This window comes from Neopelma chrysocephalum, unplaced genomic scaffold (assembly GCF_003984885.1).
Source record: "Neopelma chrysocephalum unplaced genomic scaffold, ASM398488v2 Primary Assembly neopelma1_23, whole genome shotgun sequence".
Lineage (NCBI taxonomy): Eukaryota > Metazoa > Chordata > Aves > Passeriformes > Pipridae > Neopelma > Neopelma chrysocephalum.
Genome location: NW_020897691.1, coordinates 4,540,664 through 4,558,795, shown reverse-complemented (window position 1 = coordinate 4,558,795; position 18,132 = coordinate 4,540,664). Strand labels below are relative to the sequence as shown.

Here is an 18,132-nt window from a genome sequence, read left to right as displayed (position 1 = left end):
GTTCCTAAAACACTCTGAATAATAAAAAAAATACAACACAGAAGACATCAGAGATAAAAGAGGTCCCTTAGCTCATCCTTCTTTCCTCTGCAAAGGCAGCCATACCTACAGCTTGTACATTTTGCAGTTCTTTGAAGGTTAAGAGACAGACTCTTCCTTAAATTATCATGCAAGGCTCAAGCCTTCAAAGAGACAGCACATGTACCATATGGAGCATTTTCCTACAGATGCTGTAAGTTCTCTTGTTATAGGAGGCATAGGTTTTTCTCTCCTCAGTGTGAATACATTATTCAATAGGTTACAACTAAATAATTCCTGCACAAATAAAACATACACTTGCCCTTTCGGTATTAAAAAAAACCTTTTTAAAAATCCTAGTTATCCTAATGCTATCCAATGCAACACAATTTTACAGGACTAAACATAAACTCCGATAATAACTGCTCTAAACAGGGAAACTCTGAAAAGCAAACTCCTCTCTTTCCTCAGCTGTGGTGGTGCATTTCTCTCCCTCCTTGGGGCTGCTGTATGATCTCAGACATTCCATTAGGCCTTGGCCTTTGTGTAATGAGTTGGGCAGTGAAGCGACCCTTGACTAGACCAGGAATCAATCCCACAATAGTTAAGGTGGGGGCGGCACTGACCATACCAGGAACTCCTGTTGCCTGACCAAGGAGGGAACGAGAGCAGGAATAATCAGTTATCCCCTGACAGACCTGGAACATTCCTTACCTGAATTGTAGTGTGAGTGGAATGGTACCATTATTACTGGATTTTTGAAAATACCAGCAATTACCAACCCAGACTGCATCCAGGATGGAAATTTACAGATGACTAAACCCAAATAGCTAACAACCCTAAAAACAGTGGTCCTGAGTGAGGCCCTTTGGCTCTCCTGGATCGCAGCAGGCTGCCACCAGCATCTCCCTGAGTAGAACTCCTCTCAGAGCTCACAGACTCTCAAGTTTGCGAAGTTCTGAGGATCGGCACTAAAAGCTGATGATGGGGCCTGGGCCAAAACCCTCCACTCCCAAAGGCCCAACCCTCACCCACTGAGAAATGCCAAGATATTTGAAGTGAGTATTTCACTGAGCTCCAGGGGAATTTTTAACAGGTATACTTCTATAGATGTATACACATATTTCCCTGTATATAAATATATCTCTTTGTGTCAGTGTGTCTGTATGTGTGAACTGAATTAGATATTCCCTAGCCAGTATAGCATGAATGTTGCCATCTTGGATGTATAATTAAGTCACTATTGCAATTATAGTAAATCCTATCACTTTGTAAATGTTCAATAAGTCAATGATTAAGTGCTGATAAATCCTTTAGATATTGATCCTTGATCAAGTCAGAGACTAAGATTGGACCTAGCTGCACCTCAGTTCCATCAGGAGCTTAAAAAAGCAAGGGGGTCCACTCTGAATCTTATGACTCAACAGGAAGGTCTCCCTTATCCTTTTGTGTCTTTGGTCTCCACATAAATCATTCTAAATTAATTCTAAATTGGTTCTCCTCTGTATGTTTCATCCATGTAGTAAGCAACAGAGTGAACCTTGCCATGGAACTTCGTTAAGCTGCACTTTTACAAATTCATATTAAGCCTACTGTCCTGGTTTTGGCTGAAATAGAGTTTGTTTGCTGTCTTCCTAGTAGCTGGTACAGTGCTGTGTTTTGGATTCAGTATGAGAATAATATTGATAATACACTGGTGTTTTAGTTGTTGCTCAGTAGTGCTTACCCAAAGTGAAGGACTTCAGTTTCTCATGCTCTGCCAGTAAGCAGGTGCACAAAAAGCTGGGAAGGAGCACAGCCAGGACAGCTGACTTGAGCTGGCCAAAGTGATATTCCATAACATAGAATGTCATGCCCAGTATATAAACTGGGGGAATTGGTCAAGAGGGGCCGATCACTGCTCAAGGATGGGATGCGCATTTGTCAGCAGGTGGTGAGCAACTGTATTGTGCATCACTTGTCTTTCTTGGTTTGTTTGGGTTTGCTTTCTTCTTTTTATTACAATTAGCATTATTATTATAACTTTGTTTCAATTGTTGAACTGTTCTTATCTGAATTCATGAGGTTTTTTCCTTTTTATTTTTCTTCCTGATCCCTCTCCCCATCCCACTGCAGGGATGGGGGGCAGTGGAATGAGCAAGTTGGCTGCATGGTGCTTAGTTGCCAGCTGGGATTAAACCCAAGTGACACCTATTCTTGCTACTACCTTTGACGGTGATTCTTCAAGTAAGCAAAACTACTCATTTGTGACAAACTAGCATAGTTGGCAGGATGGTAGATTGTAGCATGGATAACTTAGGAAAGCATGGAATAAGTCTGAGTCCCCAGTTCTCAGAAGAACAGGCTCATGATAACTGGTATGATTGTAAAGCTGTGGAAGGACAGCTAAAGGTGGCTGGGGCCATACAAAGGATGGAAAAGGAATTATTTGCAAAATGCTAACTATCTGGTTAAAAGCTGCTTATCAAGATAGGAAGAATAACAATAAAAAGGAACCTAAAGAAAGGAATAAAACTCACAAAGGCAACTGAATTCAGACTATCTCTGAAAATAGAATGGCTGCAAAATCAGTTAAGGAAGAAAAGAAAAGGTTGGAGCTAAAGATCAAAATGATGCTTATGTGGGCTCCCCATCCTCCTGACATTGTACAGATTCCTTGTTTCCCCCAGATTCCTCTAAATATGAGCCTAGACCCATTATTAAAGCAAACTACATTCTGATTCCCGTCGGCCCTCAGCAACTGATAAAATTCCAAATAGATAAAGGAGCACAAATTTTCATATTAACACAACAGGATGCTGAGAAGCTGAGTGAACCTGGACAGTAAAGAGTTAAAATCACTGCAGTGAATGGAGCAAGTGTTATTGGCCAAGCAGCAAAAGTTAATTTATGGCTCCTGGGTGGGAAGTGCATGTCACCTACTTGCTTTGGAGTTAAAGACCACAATGGAACTATTCGGGGTTTTGACATTTTGAACATCCGAACCTGGCGCCTGACAGGTGGCAGTGTGTGGTCCCTTGGTTCACATGTTGACTTGACAGAAATCAGGGGGCTACAGTGTGTGTACTTTGTGCAATCCCCGCACTCCCTGATTCAAAGTTACTGACATACCACCCAATTTCTACTGCAGCATGAAATGGAACTTCTGAGGTAACAGCAGACTTGGAAAAATGGCACATTATTTCTAGAACTCACTTCCCATACAACTCACCCCTCTGGCCAGTCAGAAAACTGGGTGGGAAGTGGCATCTAACAACTGATTATCAACTCTTAAATGCCAGCACGGTCCCACTAACAGCTGCAGTACCCAATACTGCAACTTTGACAGCTACACTACAAGCAGCCGCACACCCATGGATGACAGTGTTAGGTGTGAAAGAGATATTTTTTATGATCCCCTTACAGGAGGATAAAAAGAAATTTGTTTTTACTTAAGAAGGTACACAATATACCTTTACCAGACTTCCATAGGGTTAGGGTCAACATTCATCCATGACTGCTCATCCCATGCTTGCTGAACTTTCATAGTCTCACTCCCTCAGAATGTGAAACTGTACGAATACATAAATGATATTCTAATTGGAGGAAATTCCCTTGAAAAGATGGGGGAAAACACAGCAGCAGCTCAGCAAGCACTGCAAAAAGCAGAAGTTCAGATGGCACCTGAAAAATGTGAGGGACCAAGTAGAGAATTAAAGTTTTTAGGTACCTGATGGGCATTGCATAGTGTGGTGGGACACTTAAGTGGGAAAAGGGACTTCTCTCTTTAGTCCGAGCAGTAAAACAAGTTGAGAAAATACACCAGGAACAGCCTGTGCAAACCAGAGGACCAGTGAATTTGCTAGAAGCAATCCTAAATGGGACTGCTCCCCCACAAGGAGTTGCAAAAAAACCTATGGTCAGAAAATGGTATGCCTGCTTGACAGGAATTGCAGAGAAAATTAAATTAACCAAAGGACATACTAAACTTTCCAAATTACAGATGCCTGCAAGTGCAGATTCATTAGTGTTACAAGAACATTTTAAATCCTCACCTCTATAAAAAGACCAAAGAGAGATGTGACAGACATCCTGGGAACAGGATTAAGAGTATTACGTAGCACAGGTGCCGAAGTTTTAGCAAACAAAATAAGCTCAGCAACAAGTAATTTACACAAATTAGAACATACATTGCAATCTTATCTATCAGCATTGGGAACTAACCAATGGCTCTTATTAGATATATCACCCCTCCCATTAATTGTGAATGCACTAGGTGCAGCCCAAACCAATGTCTCTCGTGCTCTTTGTTTTATTGAGGCTCAACTGTGGGTTCAATAGACTGTGGCAACAATTGCAAGAGAAGGTGAGGAAGGCACCTTATTTACTGAAAAATCAAAAAATAATCTGGGATAATGCAACTAAATTGGAAAGAAAATTTCAATCTAAACTAGATGCCATTTCACTTATGACCCCACTAACAGTAAAACCACATCTTCTGTTTTGACAACAGGCAATGCTACCATATACAGTATATATGCAATCACTGCATATATTGGGATTAAATCACAATGGAAGTATCCTCTATCATGGGCACAGCAAAATGGGAACAAATAGCAAATTGTCCATGTTGATTGCATGTGTTGTACAAGAACAACAGGATTTATTTGTGAAAGTAATACCATTAAGGCCAAGAAATTTGTTTTGACATTAAACAGAATGATTGTTATTTTGAAATATAGCCCAGTGAAACCCCTGGAACTGTACTTGTTGGAAATGGATGTGTTTGTATAAGAATCCTTTTTGATTCTGTATTTACAGACAACACCACTGTAAAAACATATAATCACTCAAATATCTGTATTCATAATTTTATCAAGATTACAGGATGAAACTTTAACTAGTCAACTCCTGTCACAACCCAACAATTGCTACAATCTAACACATCATATCAAGATTTACTACCTACCCCCATTGGAATGAATCTTACCTTGGAGAAAAAACTAGAACACACAATGACCTGTGTCTCCTGCTAGAATGCATCCAAAACAACAGACACAAAACTCTAATCACCATTCATCATGACACAGAAGACATACGATGTCCCGGAAAGAGTGAAGAAGGATGCAGAACACCACAAGTGGAAAACCTTATTCAGATGGTTACTGACAGCAACAGAAAGTTTGAATCTAATGCTGCATCCAATTTCTGTTCTATTATGCTTGTTACTCAACGTTATTCTACTTGCTAGAGTGTAGAGGATAGTTAGATGGGTTGCACTGTTACAAAGACCTCTTTGCAAATACGTACTGCTTAATTACATTTAACAAAACCTTAATAATTAAATAGTCCAACCAAAAATTTCCCTCAAATTACAACTGAAATACAGCATTAACATGTTTATAGGCACAGAGGCAAGAGGCAACCACACCATCACTCTTTGAGAGAAAGATGAATTGACTTTAGTCGTGGGGTGGATTGTAGTGGTGCATTATCCCTGTCCTCCTCAATGTCCCTCTACACTCTACAGTCTCAGAATTCTCATTAGCGCTCAGCCTTTGTGTAGTGAGTTGGGCAGAGAAGTGTGCCTTGACTCGACCAGGAACTCTCACATGGCCAAGGTGGGGGTGGCACTAACTGTACCAGAAATTACTGTTACCTGACCAAGGTGGGGGACAAGAGCAAATCAGTCATCCCCTGACAGCTTTGGAACATGCCTTACCTCAACCACAGCCTGAGTGGAACACTACCATTGTTATTGAATTTTTGAAAATTCCAGCAATTACTGACCCAGACTGTGTTCAGGATGGGAATTCATGAATTACTAAAGCCAAACACCTTGTGACCTTATAAACAGCAGTCCTGAGTGAGGCTCTTTGGCTCCCCTGGACTGCAGCAGGCCATCATCTCCCTGAGTGGGACACCTCTCAGAGCTCACAAACTCTCCAACTTGCAAAGTTCAGAGGACCATCAATGAAAGCTGATGAAGGGGCCTGGGCCAAACCCTCCACTCCCCAAGGCTCAAACCTCACCCATTAAGAAATGCGAAGATATTTAACAGGTATACCTTTCTACATTTATATACATATATCTCTATATATTTCTACACATATATCCATATATGTATCTTTGTGTCAGCATGCATGCATGTGTGAATTCAGTTAGATAGCTTCTGGTAAGTAAAGCACTAATGTTGCCACATCAGATCTACAATTAAGTCACTGTTGTAATTACAGTAAATTCCATTGAAGCACTCTGTAAATGTTAAATTAGTCAATGATTAAGTGCTGCTACATCATTTAGATATAAGTTGGAGACCAGGATTGGACTTAGCTGCACCTCAGCTCCACTGGGAGTCTAGAAAGCAAGGGGCCCGCTCTGAACCTTGTGACTCAACCAGTGGGTCTCCCTTACCCTTTTGAGTCTCTGGTCTCTGTGTAAATAATTTTAAGTCAATTCTATTTTCCTTTGGATGTTTCATCCATGTAGTAAGCAGCAGCGCAAACCTTGCCATCGAAGTTTGTTAAGTTGCACTTTTACAAATTTGTGTTACACCTACTTTTGCTAACACCTTTAACTGATTCTTTAAGTGACCTAAACCACTCGTTCACAATACCAACTGAGAAACTTCTGGATTTTCTTTAGAAATGTTTGTTAATTGAAAACACATTTATGCAGAAAAGGTCATCATGAGATTCCATACTGCCACTTCCAACTCCACCTTAATGCTCCAAAGTTACAGAACCACACCGGACTATTCAAACACATTTCAGGCTAGAAGTTCAACAACTAGAACTCCTGTTCTTTTATAATTCCAGTGTGACCACTGCTCATTTGATATGCAAGAGTCAGAATATAGACACAGAGACACCCATACAACTCTGCGGCCTTCAGACTCTGCAAATGCACTGACCTTGCTTCTCTCACATTTGCATTAATTGCCACTGGAAATCAGCAGACTCTTCTCCTGACAGCTGTGTACAGCCTGCACAGGGAACAGGTACCAGTTGCAGAGTGTGGCTTCATTAGCGAACAGGCTACTGGGTCACTAAACAGAGTTCTAAGCAGATCTTAAGTAAAAAGACACCATCACATGTCACATAGAGGATTTCTTAATGTTGTCAAAGAGCACCTATGGGTAGCTGACAAAAGTTTCTATTCCAACAGGTGACTGTTTCCTCCAGGCATGAAGATTTGCTGCCTGAAAAGTACAACTTATTTTATGAGGAGCACAACGTAAGCCCTCAGGGGTCTGATTTCACTTGCGTTGGATCACACCCGGTCCTATGAATAGCTTTGTGCAGCACAGGGGTTTTAAAGACCGCTGAGGCAAACATAGTGCGGTGCAAAGAGCTATTCCTAGGACCAGGAATGAAGCGACGCAGGCGAAACCGGTGGGAATTTCTTCCCCACGTGCCTCTGTGGGAGCCTCTGCACCCCTGGCGCAGGAGGCTGTTCGGGAGCGAGGGGTGCTGCCCCGCAGAGAGCGCACGGCAGCCTCGGCAGCCCCGCACCGCCACCGCGCTCGGCATCTCCGCTTCGGGCGGCGGAGACAGTGCTGCTCCCGCCGCCGCCCCACGGTACGAGCCGCTCCCTCCCGATGAGCCCCCGCAGGCACTCCGGGCGCTGCTCCCCGAGGGATGCCCCCGCCACGGCATCCCTCCCCTCGCCCTCCTGCCCCGCCAGTCCCGCCGCCTCGACCTCTCTTCGCCAGGCTCCTGGGGAGGGTGGGGAAGCCCTGCCCGCCCGGGGTGCCCCGGCATCCCCCGCCGCCCGCTCCTCTCCTACCTGCCGGGTGGCTCCCGCGGCAGCTCAGCAGCAGCCAGAGGTGCAGCGCGACCCCGACCGCACAGGGGCACAGCAGCACCAGCCAGTTTCGCATTGGCCGCCGCAGCCGCCGGCCCCTTCCCCTCCGCGCCGGCCTCTCTCAGCGGCGCCGAGGCGACGGCCCGGCTCGGCCGCCCGCGGCTCCTCCCCGCTCGGCCGGGCCGGGCTCGGCTGCCCCGCGGCCGCCGGGAGCTGCAGTCCCGCCCCGGCCCGGGCGGGCGGCGGCGGCGCGGGTGGCGGCGGCGGCCGCCTACAGCCCCCACAATGCCGCGGGGCGCCGGGGGAGCGCGGCCGCACCGCGCGTCTCACATGGCGGGGGAGCGCGGGGGCCGAGGAACAGTGGCGGGGGCGGTTGCACCGCGTCACTCTCACGGACTGGGCCCCGCCGGGGGCCGTGGGGTGCTCCCGAAACCGTCCGGCTGCCCTGGGGCCCCCGCCGCGAAAGGCCTTCCCTGTTAAACGCTACTGGATAATCCGCTGAATGCCCCTTCAAGGAAGTCGTTGTATCAGAAACAACATAGTTTTCCAGAACAATCCTTCATTAATCCAATAAAGAGAGGAGAGAGTGCTTCGCCTCGGCAAAGACCTGCTGTGGCTCTTGTGAATTGTTTCTGAAGTATTTTATTCCAGAAAGGAACATGTTCTTTGACTGAAATTCCAGGGAGGATTTTAGACAAAGTGTCCTTAACTGCGACTGGATCACGGCCAAGAATTCTTGTTCTTGTGAAAGTACGTTGTGGTATGTTAATAATCCGAGCTTAGCTTCATATTTTACCTACAGCCACCACTCTGAGGAGTTGGGTACCTACAGACTGACACCACAGAGAGCACCGTCTGCAGAACACTGTCCTGGCTAGAAAGGTTTAAATATGATCAGATGAAACAGAGCATAATATTACTAGCAACTTGAGACATTACTTGTTTCTGGTCTCCCTGCACGCAGGTAACAAGGAGAAATGTTTCCTTGGACTGCCCCGGGGTAAAAAGAAGTGATGTGGTTAAAGAAGCAAAGGCTTCTCAGAATCACAGAATGGGTCAAGTTGAAAGGGACTATAGTGGGTCATCTGGTCCAACCTCCCTGCTCAAGCAGAGTTGTCCTAGAGCACATGGCACAGGATTGTGTCTTGAATATCTGATTGTGTCTTGAAATAGTGAGGGAGACTCTACAACCCGCCTGGGTAGCCTGTTCCAGTGCTTGGTCACTCACACCGTAAAGAACTTCTTCTTCATGTTCAGGTGGAACTTCCTGTGCATCAGTTTCTGCCCATTGCCTCTTGTTAACGTATCAACTAGAAGTTTATGTGTAATAGCTGTAAGGCCTAAATGGATGACTGCTAATACTAGTCTATCAGAAAGTTTAATTTAGTAACAGAACCTGATATGAAGTATAATTGAAAGAAAGGATTGAGTTTTTACCCAGAGAAGACTAAATTTAATTTTTTTAAAAATCCCCAAGCCATGAAAAGTATTTGGACAATGCTTACAGTCCTTTCAAATTGCTTAGTTAAGATTAATTTTTCATCAACTGGAGTGAGATACTAGAAGGTAAACCAATGACTTTAACTTTTATATATTGGGTTTAAACAGCAGAATGAAAATGTTGTGGAAATACATCAACTTTAATTTTCTGCATACTTAAAACATTTAATAAGCAATTGAGTAGTTGACAGCAAATAATAGTACTAGGGAAAGCATTTACACAAAAAAAAGCCATTATTAATCACTATTTACATTTGACTTGCCTTTCAGCAGGTTCAGCTGCAGAAATAAAAACTGGTCTAACTACTAATATTTATCTGTATTTGCCTACATTCCTTGTAGCCAATATGTTAGGCTCTCTCCCCAGGCCAGGTGGTCTGATGGAGACTGATCTTATAAACACCTAGGAGTGATTACTTTTTTGCAAACAAAACAGAGGACCCAATTTCTTAATATCTTACTTTCCATATGGTATTACCTACCATGCACAAGGATAAAGGACTGGATAACATACAAAACAGGAGAAACCTGTTTTTCCACATTACAGAAACAGGATATCCTGGTCAAGAGCATGATACATATGCATTTCTGTTAGTCATGTAGGAAATTGTTACAAATACAGTTTAGTTGCAGAGGATTGGCCTTTCCTACTCCATTTTTCTATTACATTCTCTACAAGATTTTTAAAGCCAAAGATTTTACCTAAGCCTCCCAACTTCATCATCTGTATACACTGAAAGTGTGCACCTGTACATAAATCATAAGATGATTAGACCCAACCATTAACCCAATTTTCAGAAGTTCCCATGAGTAAGGCAGTTTCAGTTTGCATTCTTAGGGCTTTTATGAGGACTAGTATTTTGGGGAAGCAAGCTGATATCGGAGTATCTAAAAATGATTTCAAGGCACAAAGTTTTAGGCATACTTTTTGAAAAGTGCCTATATAAAAATTAGATTTTTCCAGAGTTTTAAGAATCATGAATATATATACTATGAAAAGACAAATGGATCTCTCATATAACTTCTAGATAATGTTGAATTATTTTTCTAAAGAAAAAAAATTTTGATTTGGGTTATAACAATTCTAGGTATCATTTACTCAAAAATATACCATTTGCATTATGCTCTTTCTGAGCAGATTTACAGTACAGACTCAGGCACACACTGGCACACAAAGGATATAATAGGCACAGCATGTTGGGCACAAGAGCTGAAGAAAGAAGAGAGAAATTTTAGTCCCCAGGCTGCTTGCAAACTTAAGATGCTTCTGTTAAATTTGCATAGTGCCTCTGGATAAGTATCTCCTGTCTGACATAGAGAAGACATGATGGATACCAGAGCTATACTCATGTACCACAGCTAGCCAGTCCATAGCATTCAGATTTTTTTAATGTTTGTTTGCCTAATTATTGCCCCGAGTGGGCGACTGGGATATTTATAGGACAGTAGCTGATGAAAAGAGTGAGAATCTGGGTGGAGCTGCATATGTTTTAGCAGAGTTTGTCCCCAGGGAGTCGCATGTTTTATTGATCTCTCTGTGCTTCATGTAAAAGCAGAGGAAGGTCTGGTGAGAGGTTCCAGTTTAGGGATTTGGGAGACCTTCTCCCCACCTTGAAGAAACACTGATATATTACATTTCACGAAATCTTTGTGCCTTCAGTTTTTTAAAGAAAAAATATTAAAAGATATTAGAGAACAGGGTATGAAGGACTTTCTTAGTTTAAAGGGTTGTAAATTTGCATCCCAAGAATGTGGTTTTAGTGTTCGTAACCTAAACAGATTCACTGTCCATACTGAGGATTTGTCAATCCTTTCCTTACCTTTCTTAGGATCTTTAGAATAAATAGATTTTGCTTATTTTCCCAAACAGAAGAAATGTTTCACTGCCTCCCCTTTTGGCTTTCTGATCCAATGAAGTGCAGATGCAGAGGAGTTCCCAGACTCCTTTGGGAGTGCCTGGTATTAGTCCATCCTAGGTGCAGAATCTGACATTTCACTTGTTAAATTTCATCCCTTTAATCACTGCGCAATGCTCCAATCTGTCTAGTTCCCTCTGCAAAACCTCCTGACCCTCAAAAGACTCAACAGCACCTCCCATTTTGGTGTCTTTGGCAAATTTGCTAATGGTGCATTCAGCTCCTGCATCCAGACCGTTGATAAATATATTGAACAGAACTGGCCCTAGAACTGAGTCCTCAGGAACTCCACTGGTGAAAGGTCACCAGCCAGATGTAGCGCCTTTCACTAAAGCTCTTTGAGCTCTGCCTGCCCTTCAGCCAGTTCTTCACTCAGTGCATCATGAAGCTGCTCATCCCACAGCTGGACAACTTGTCCAGATGGGTGCTGAGAGGGACAGTATAAAAAGCCTCACTAAAATCCAGATAAACTACATCTACCTCCTTCCCTTTGTCCACTAGACAGTGACCCTATCATAGAAGGATATCAAATTAGTTAAACGGGATTTTCCTTTTGAGAACCAAAGTTGACTGTGCCTCATGACTGCATTATTCTTTAAATGCCTTTCAGTAGGACACAGTATAACCTTATCCTTAATTATTCCAGTTAATTGTTTCCAAATTAACTTCCAGTTAAGGAAGTTTTGTCTAAAATTATGTGGCAATTATTTTGCTGCCGCCTTTTTTCAAATGAAGTTTTTACATCATCTTGTCTGTTTGGAGGAGTAGCTTTAAGTTTTGCTGAATAGGTCAGCAAATCAGTGTTGTAATTGGCTCTTCTTCTCTCATGTTTTCTGTGCAGAAGCTTTAACAGTTTTGGCACACGGCTTTGATTTGTGGCAGAAGCCACAGTTTTGACTGAATTCTCTGGGGTCCAACAATATTCTGTAGGGTCTTCCTTTCACTGGCATTGCAACAACCTGGCAACCAGAACAGCTCTGACATCATATTCAGACAAAGATAACTCAACTTTCCTCAGCTCACTTTCCTTTAGAGAAAGGTAGAGCTTCAAGTTTTACATTCTCTGACAAAGGGGTCACGTGAGCATCCTGGTGGATGACCAAGCCACCATCCCTTATTCTAGAGAGGAATTAATTAGAATAACCTTGTCATCCTCTGGAAAGAAGGTGTTGTTCAGTTGGATCTTTTTTGCTTTTTAAATAAGACCCAGCCTAACCTGTGTAAGAGTTGGTAACAACCACACAAAATTGGCTTGCAAGACTTCACAGTTATCCAAACATACCAATGCAGCAATAATAATTTTTACAGTCTTAGTTGACTCCTCGTCATCTTCATGACAATGAAAAAATAGAAATGGACTCTAGACTGCCTGTATGGTAGCAGCTAAATCTTGACAAGCACATCTCAGAGAGCAAACGGGAACATCTTGCAGAGATGTGGAGCACCAAATATCCAATAATCAGTCAGAAGCCAGCTGGTGGGGTTAGCTACTTCATGTGCAGCTAGAATGCAGTTATTTTTAACAAGTGGCACAAAGACTTCAGGATGCACATACAGAAGAGAATAAGGTTTACAGAAAGTCCTGCTGAGACCTACAACAGCCACTATGCTTTTTAATCACATGCTGGTAAAGAGAAAAGCAGATTGGCCACATATTGTTTATCATTTCATTATTATCTATCACTGGATAGATAATATTCAGGCTATATTTCACTTAAAATAATTTACATGACCTGGTGCTCTTTTCCCCTCATGGCGCCTACCTTGCTCTAGGACAGACGTGCTCTGCTGGAGAATGCACCAGGTGACTGCTTCACTTGTTGCAGAAGATGCAAGCTGAATGAGATGGGACTATGAAATAGGGTTACAAGGCTAGGGGTCATACCTGCTTGAGAGAACAAGAAAATCATTAAACTAAACATTTCACATTGCTTTTTTTCCCATAGTTTCCCTGCGTTTGACTTGTAAAAGTCATTCCAGTTTGTAGAGTTGAGGACTCATAGCTGAAGGCTGAACAAATGTTTGAGATGTTGAAAGAGCTAACTATTCTGCAGTGGCAGCTACTCACAATCTCACCCCTTCTGTTTAGCTTCTGCCTCAGCTTCCCACTGTAAGATGAGAATAGTTCCACCCTCATATTCCTCAAGGATATTGTGGAGATACTTTGTGAAGGAATCTATGATGAGCACCATGGAGAAGGTCATCAGGGAACACTTCTACAGTAGAAGCAGAATTTGTGAGTAAATCAGGCCCAGGGCTACACAATGAATAATGACACCAAACTACCAAGTAACTGCTCATTAACTGAGCATTCCCTATACTGTGCGTTGCAGGAATTCCTGCAATGGCAGTTTGGAATAGTAGTACATACAAATAAGGGAGGCAAACAAAAGATGCATAAGCAAATTTAACTCTGACATTTCTTAAATGAGTGCTTAAATTGGCTTCTCTAATGATATTTTAATGTGGATTTTTTTCATTTATCCAGATTCTGTTTAAATGTCCTCAAATGTATTCACATCCTTGATGCAAGTATTTGTTTAGCTGGTATGGGCAGAACTGTAAAGAAATATAATCACTTTTATGGCCTTTTAATTTCTTATGAATAGATATTTCACAGTTGCTCTCTATAGTAATTTTCCAAAGTCTGAAGCAAACTCCTAGAACAAAAAGAGCATGTGAACTTTGAGAAAGAAGAGAAGATCTCAGAGAGGCTGTTAGCTATAGCATTCTTTGCATTCTCAGAGTTTCTGTTGAGGTATTTTTTCACGAGAATCTTAGCATCTGAAGTTTTCTCACTTGATCTTTTAAGGGTATGATTAACATGTTTATATCAGCACTGCAGATATATATATTGGAAATCTTTATATTGTGTTCTGATGAGCAGGATAAAAGCTGATGTGCTCTCCGGGGGTGGGGGGGAAGATTCTCAGACAAGAATCCTTGGTAGTGAACAGTCTTTGCAACAAGAAAGTTAAGGATGAAAAGTCATGTGAGCCACACTTGCCAGAGACAGGCTGTTACACTGCAAAGATCTTTAAAGTCATTGCCATTTGGAAGTTTTTTAAAAGTCACAATGATTCTTTTCTATCAAGTTTGGCTCATTCCTTCCTTTCACTGAAAAAAATTTGTGCATCTCTTTAAAGTATGCAATAGAGAGAATGAAGGGCTCAAGGATGCCACCTAAAGCTCAAAGGCACAACAGGGTATGGTACAGTGAGAAGCTACACAACAAATAAATTGTGGAATGGGTGGTCTATTGAAACACATCCTTATGCCATGCCTAGTGTATATTCCATAAAATGCCATTCTAAGCATAAGCAGTGGCCTAAGCTCTGTTCTGGTTGTATTATTGTGCTGTGGCAGATGAGGAAGTATTTAGCCTAGACTATGGTAATTGGAAAAAAAGACCCATCCTGAAATAAAAGACCCAACAGTCAGGAGCGCAGTTTGAGTGCAAAGAACAGTGCAGCACTCAGTCACAGGAGAGCTGTTGCACAGTTCTGAGGAGAGGAAGGCAAACAGGAGAGATCATTAGCAGCTCACTGGGCTGGGGGCTAGCTCGGGCCTTAGAGCCAAGCCTTACTGCCATTTGCAGCCACCTCACCTGCTCAAGGGAGCAAAGGGCACACCTGGTGTCAGTGAGACAATGAGGAACAGGCACCCAAGTTAGTTACCTGTGAAACTAGAAAATGAAATTCAGGAAGGGAATACGCAGCAACTCCAACTGATACTCTCAAAGATTTCCACAACTTTTGAAGGGGTTTTTAACTAGACACCTGACCTATTTAACCAAAAATTTATTTGACTTTTGTGTCTTCTTAAACCAAGCAGTCTGGAACTGAAGCATGAGGTTCCATGGGGTCCACTGATGTGCACCCCAGCAGTGCCACAGCCCCAGGAAATACTTCATACAATGCAGCCCATGAAAACAGAACTCCTGGCTCTCTATGACAGTATATGTATTAATTTAAAATCCCCCTTTTGGTCATTACTAGTTGGCATTGGGGTTTTTTTTCTGTCTCAGTCGGGTGTTCATCACTTTATCAGTAGGTGGCAGTAACAGACAAGCCTGTGCAATTTCTACTTGTAATAGGAATTGGGGAAAGAGAAGACCCTATTTTAGGGTAGGGCTGCTCATTTTGTTTGTTCACAAGCGTGAGTGGTGTAAATGTACTTGACAAACTCAGACACACATCTTTCTTTAATGGACAGAAAAGTTGTTCCCGTACCAGTTCTGGTATTTATGGCTGTACCTAATTTGACAGTGCTATAAAGCTGAATTCAATTAGATGCAAATGTACAATATTTATTCCAAATAGTCTCCCTAAAGATTAAATATGGAGATGCCTGTAAAATTCTCATAATTTTCCTTACTATTTTTCACACACTTTTTTGCACATTAATATTTAAGTCAGTCTAATGACTTTAAGTAATAGTTTTCAGTACAAAGAACATGTATTTCTTACGAACCATTCTTCCCCCAAGTTTTCTTTAGTCTTCTTGAAGAAACAAATCCAGATTCTAACGCAGTCCCAAGGAGAGCCACAACTATGGCATTTTCTAGGACAATTATGTATACAGATTTTTATCCCTATTATAATGAAGAGATAGGAAAAACTCTATATAATCAGGTCCTCTTAAAGTACATATTTTGTTACTCCTTTGACATCAGAAATTCAACTGGATAAATGACTGCCATATTGAAGTTCCAGGCTTTAATATGCACCTTTACAGACTTGTTCTTCGAGTGTTCTTTCCTTCTGCTGGAGCTGATCCTATTTTAAGTCACTGCAAAAATGCTTGGTTATGATGTCCTTATGAATCAGTTGGCAACAACTCCTGTGTTTACCCTGTGTCACTGACAGAAAAGCTCATATTTATTTTAACCTGTGCTGTAATGTAGAATAGCTTAAAGTCCCCTCCCTATTTTTCCCCTCCTTTGATCGTAATTTCTTACAGGCTAGCTTAAAAATCTTGCCTATCAGTACCAGCGAAGCACCCTGCTACTAACTTAACACATCGTGTAGGAAGTAAAGAAGGGGAATTTAGTACATAATAGAGAGGAAGAAGAACAACATTAGGATGCTAGCAGGCCTGGTCTTGTTTTCATTTAAGTTAGTAGGAATCAAGTCAGACTATTTGATGAAAATAAAAACGCATTGCTTCAGCCTACAGAAAACCTTACCATTAGACAAATCCACATTTTGGAGAGCTTTTTTTACATATTATGCTATACTTCATGATATAATACATATTTATTATTTAGAAGAAGGAACAAAAACATTCAGATGTTTTTGTGTAGAGGTGAGGCAAGACGTTTCAGCATGAAACTCAAGTATCAGTGGCCAATTATCTAAACCATCTCAAAGGCCAAAGCAGCACAAAATATAATAATCACAAAGACTTAGAGGGATTGGAGGAAAAGATGTTTTTTTAAATGTTGATTCATGGATCAAGCTGGCATTCAAATTAAAAACAAAACAAAACAAAACAAAACAAACCCAAAACCAAACAACAAACCAGACGATGCCATTCTCTTTCAGAGTCAGTATTTAGATGGTGTTCTTGAATAAAGTATTATATTCATATGTGATCCAAAGCATTGAATTGCTGATCTTCCAAGTGTGCCTCACCCTCTTCCCCTTCAAATTAGTAATTTGCCAGTAGTATGTATTCATTCAAGGAACTGCTAAATAAGGCCCAATGATACTAGAGAAAGCTGACCTGTTTTCTACTAAGGAATTACACTTCTACATATTAACCTCTTCAAACATATTATAGATATCTGCTAAAATAAATATACAATTTATTGTACTCCTACAATTTATTGTAGGTTTTTTTAAATTAGAAGCATGAAATCATCTTAATAGATATGAATTTTTTTACCTACTGAAAGTTATGAATGAATGAAAGAAACCACAAACAAGTCCAACACACTCACAACTATTTCAAGAAAAATTTAAGAGAAAAAAGGGAGTTCAAAATAATGACACTCTCCTCTTCAGAGTAATAATTCTGGATTTTTGTAAATGCAGCTCTTGTAACTAGTGATGCTCAAAACCATTGTGAAATGTTTCAATCTCAGGACATCAGACACTAACTGTAATTGGAAACAGAAAGCAAGCTGTTTGCAATACTGTAATAAGCTGTGGCAATTTTGTTATTTTAGACGGGAATGTAAATGATGATCCACAAATGTGAGTTGCTACAAAGCCTTTGAGAATAAACCTGCATGCCCTATATTCCCCTCCCATGCTGTTCCAGTTAAAGTCATACATGCGGAAGGACAAATGAAAATGTTGCCATGGTGATCAGAGCAGTTACCAAATCATGTACACTGTAGGAAGGATTCCCTAAAGAACATCATTAAGCATTTTGTTGCTCCCTTTTAACAAATATTTTCAGAAAGGCAATCTTATTTCACTGTCAATAAAACAGCTACTCAGTTAGCTAAAGCCTATTTCTCTACCCCCAAAATGAAAACACACCACGCATTAAGAAATGTTCTTATTAAAAGTTAGGAATGGGAATCTTCAGCTGAAAACTTTGAAATAGGAACCAAGGATCAACCACCCCAAGATAAGACCTGTTCAAGACATGTGAATGTTCTTCAGCAAAGGTACTGTGAAGAAGCTCTATGCCTATCAAACTGCTGATGTCTTCAGCTGCCAAACTAAAAAACAGATATTTAAATGAAAGACATCCCAAAAGCCTACTGGTTAAAAGGAATGTTGTTGTATCATTTTTTACAAGAATATAGCAAGGTGGTTCTGTGTGAGATGCGAGGTGAGTTCTGCCAGCAGCAGAACCACAGTTCCAAAGCCACCTGTCTCATGTGACCAGACTGGTACCTGAATGCAGTTGGGTGCAGCACATTATCCAAGTTGGTAGGCAAAGAAAACAAAACCTG

General features: G+C 41.5%; 1 protein-coding gene across 3 annotated transcripts in view; it reads right to left on the bottom strand.

The window, feature by feature from the left end:
• B3GALNT2 (beta-1,3-N-acetylgalactosaminyltransferase 2) overlaps positions 1–7,903 on the bottom strand; it is a 44,394-nt gene extending 36,491 nt beyond the window's left edge. The window contains exon 1 of one of the 3 annotated variants that reach the window (XM_027685044.1): positions 7,786–7,903. In XM_027685044.1, coding sequence (XP_027540845.1) covers positions 7,786–7,879 — 94 coding nt within the window. In that variant the 5' untranslated portion in view covers positions 7,880–7,903. Of the gene's footprint in view, positions 1–3,470; positions 3,520–7,785 lie in introns of those variants that run through there. The other 2 variants (XM_027685048.1, XM_027685056.1) reach the window with 2 other exon arrangements.
• Positions 7,904–18,132: the final 10,229 nt, after the last annotated feature.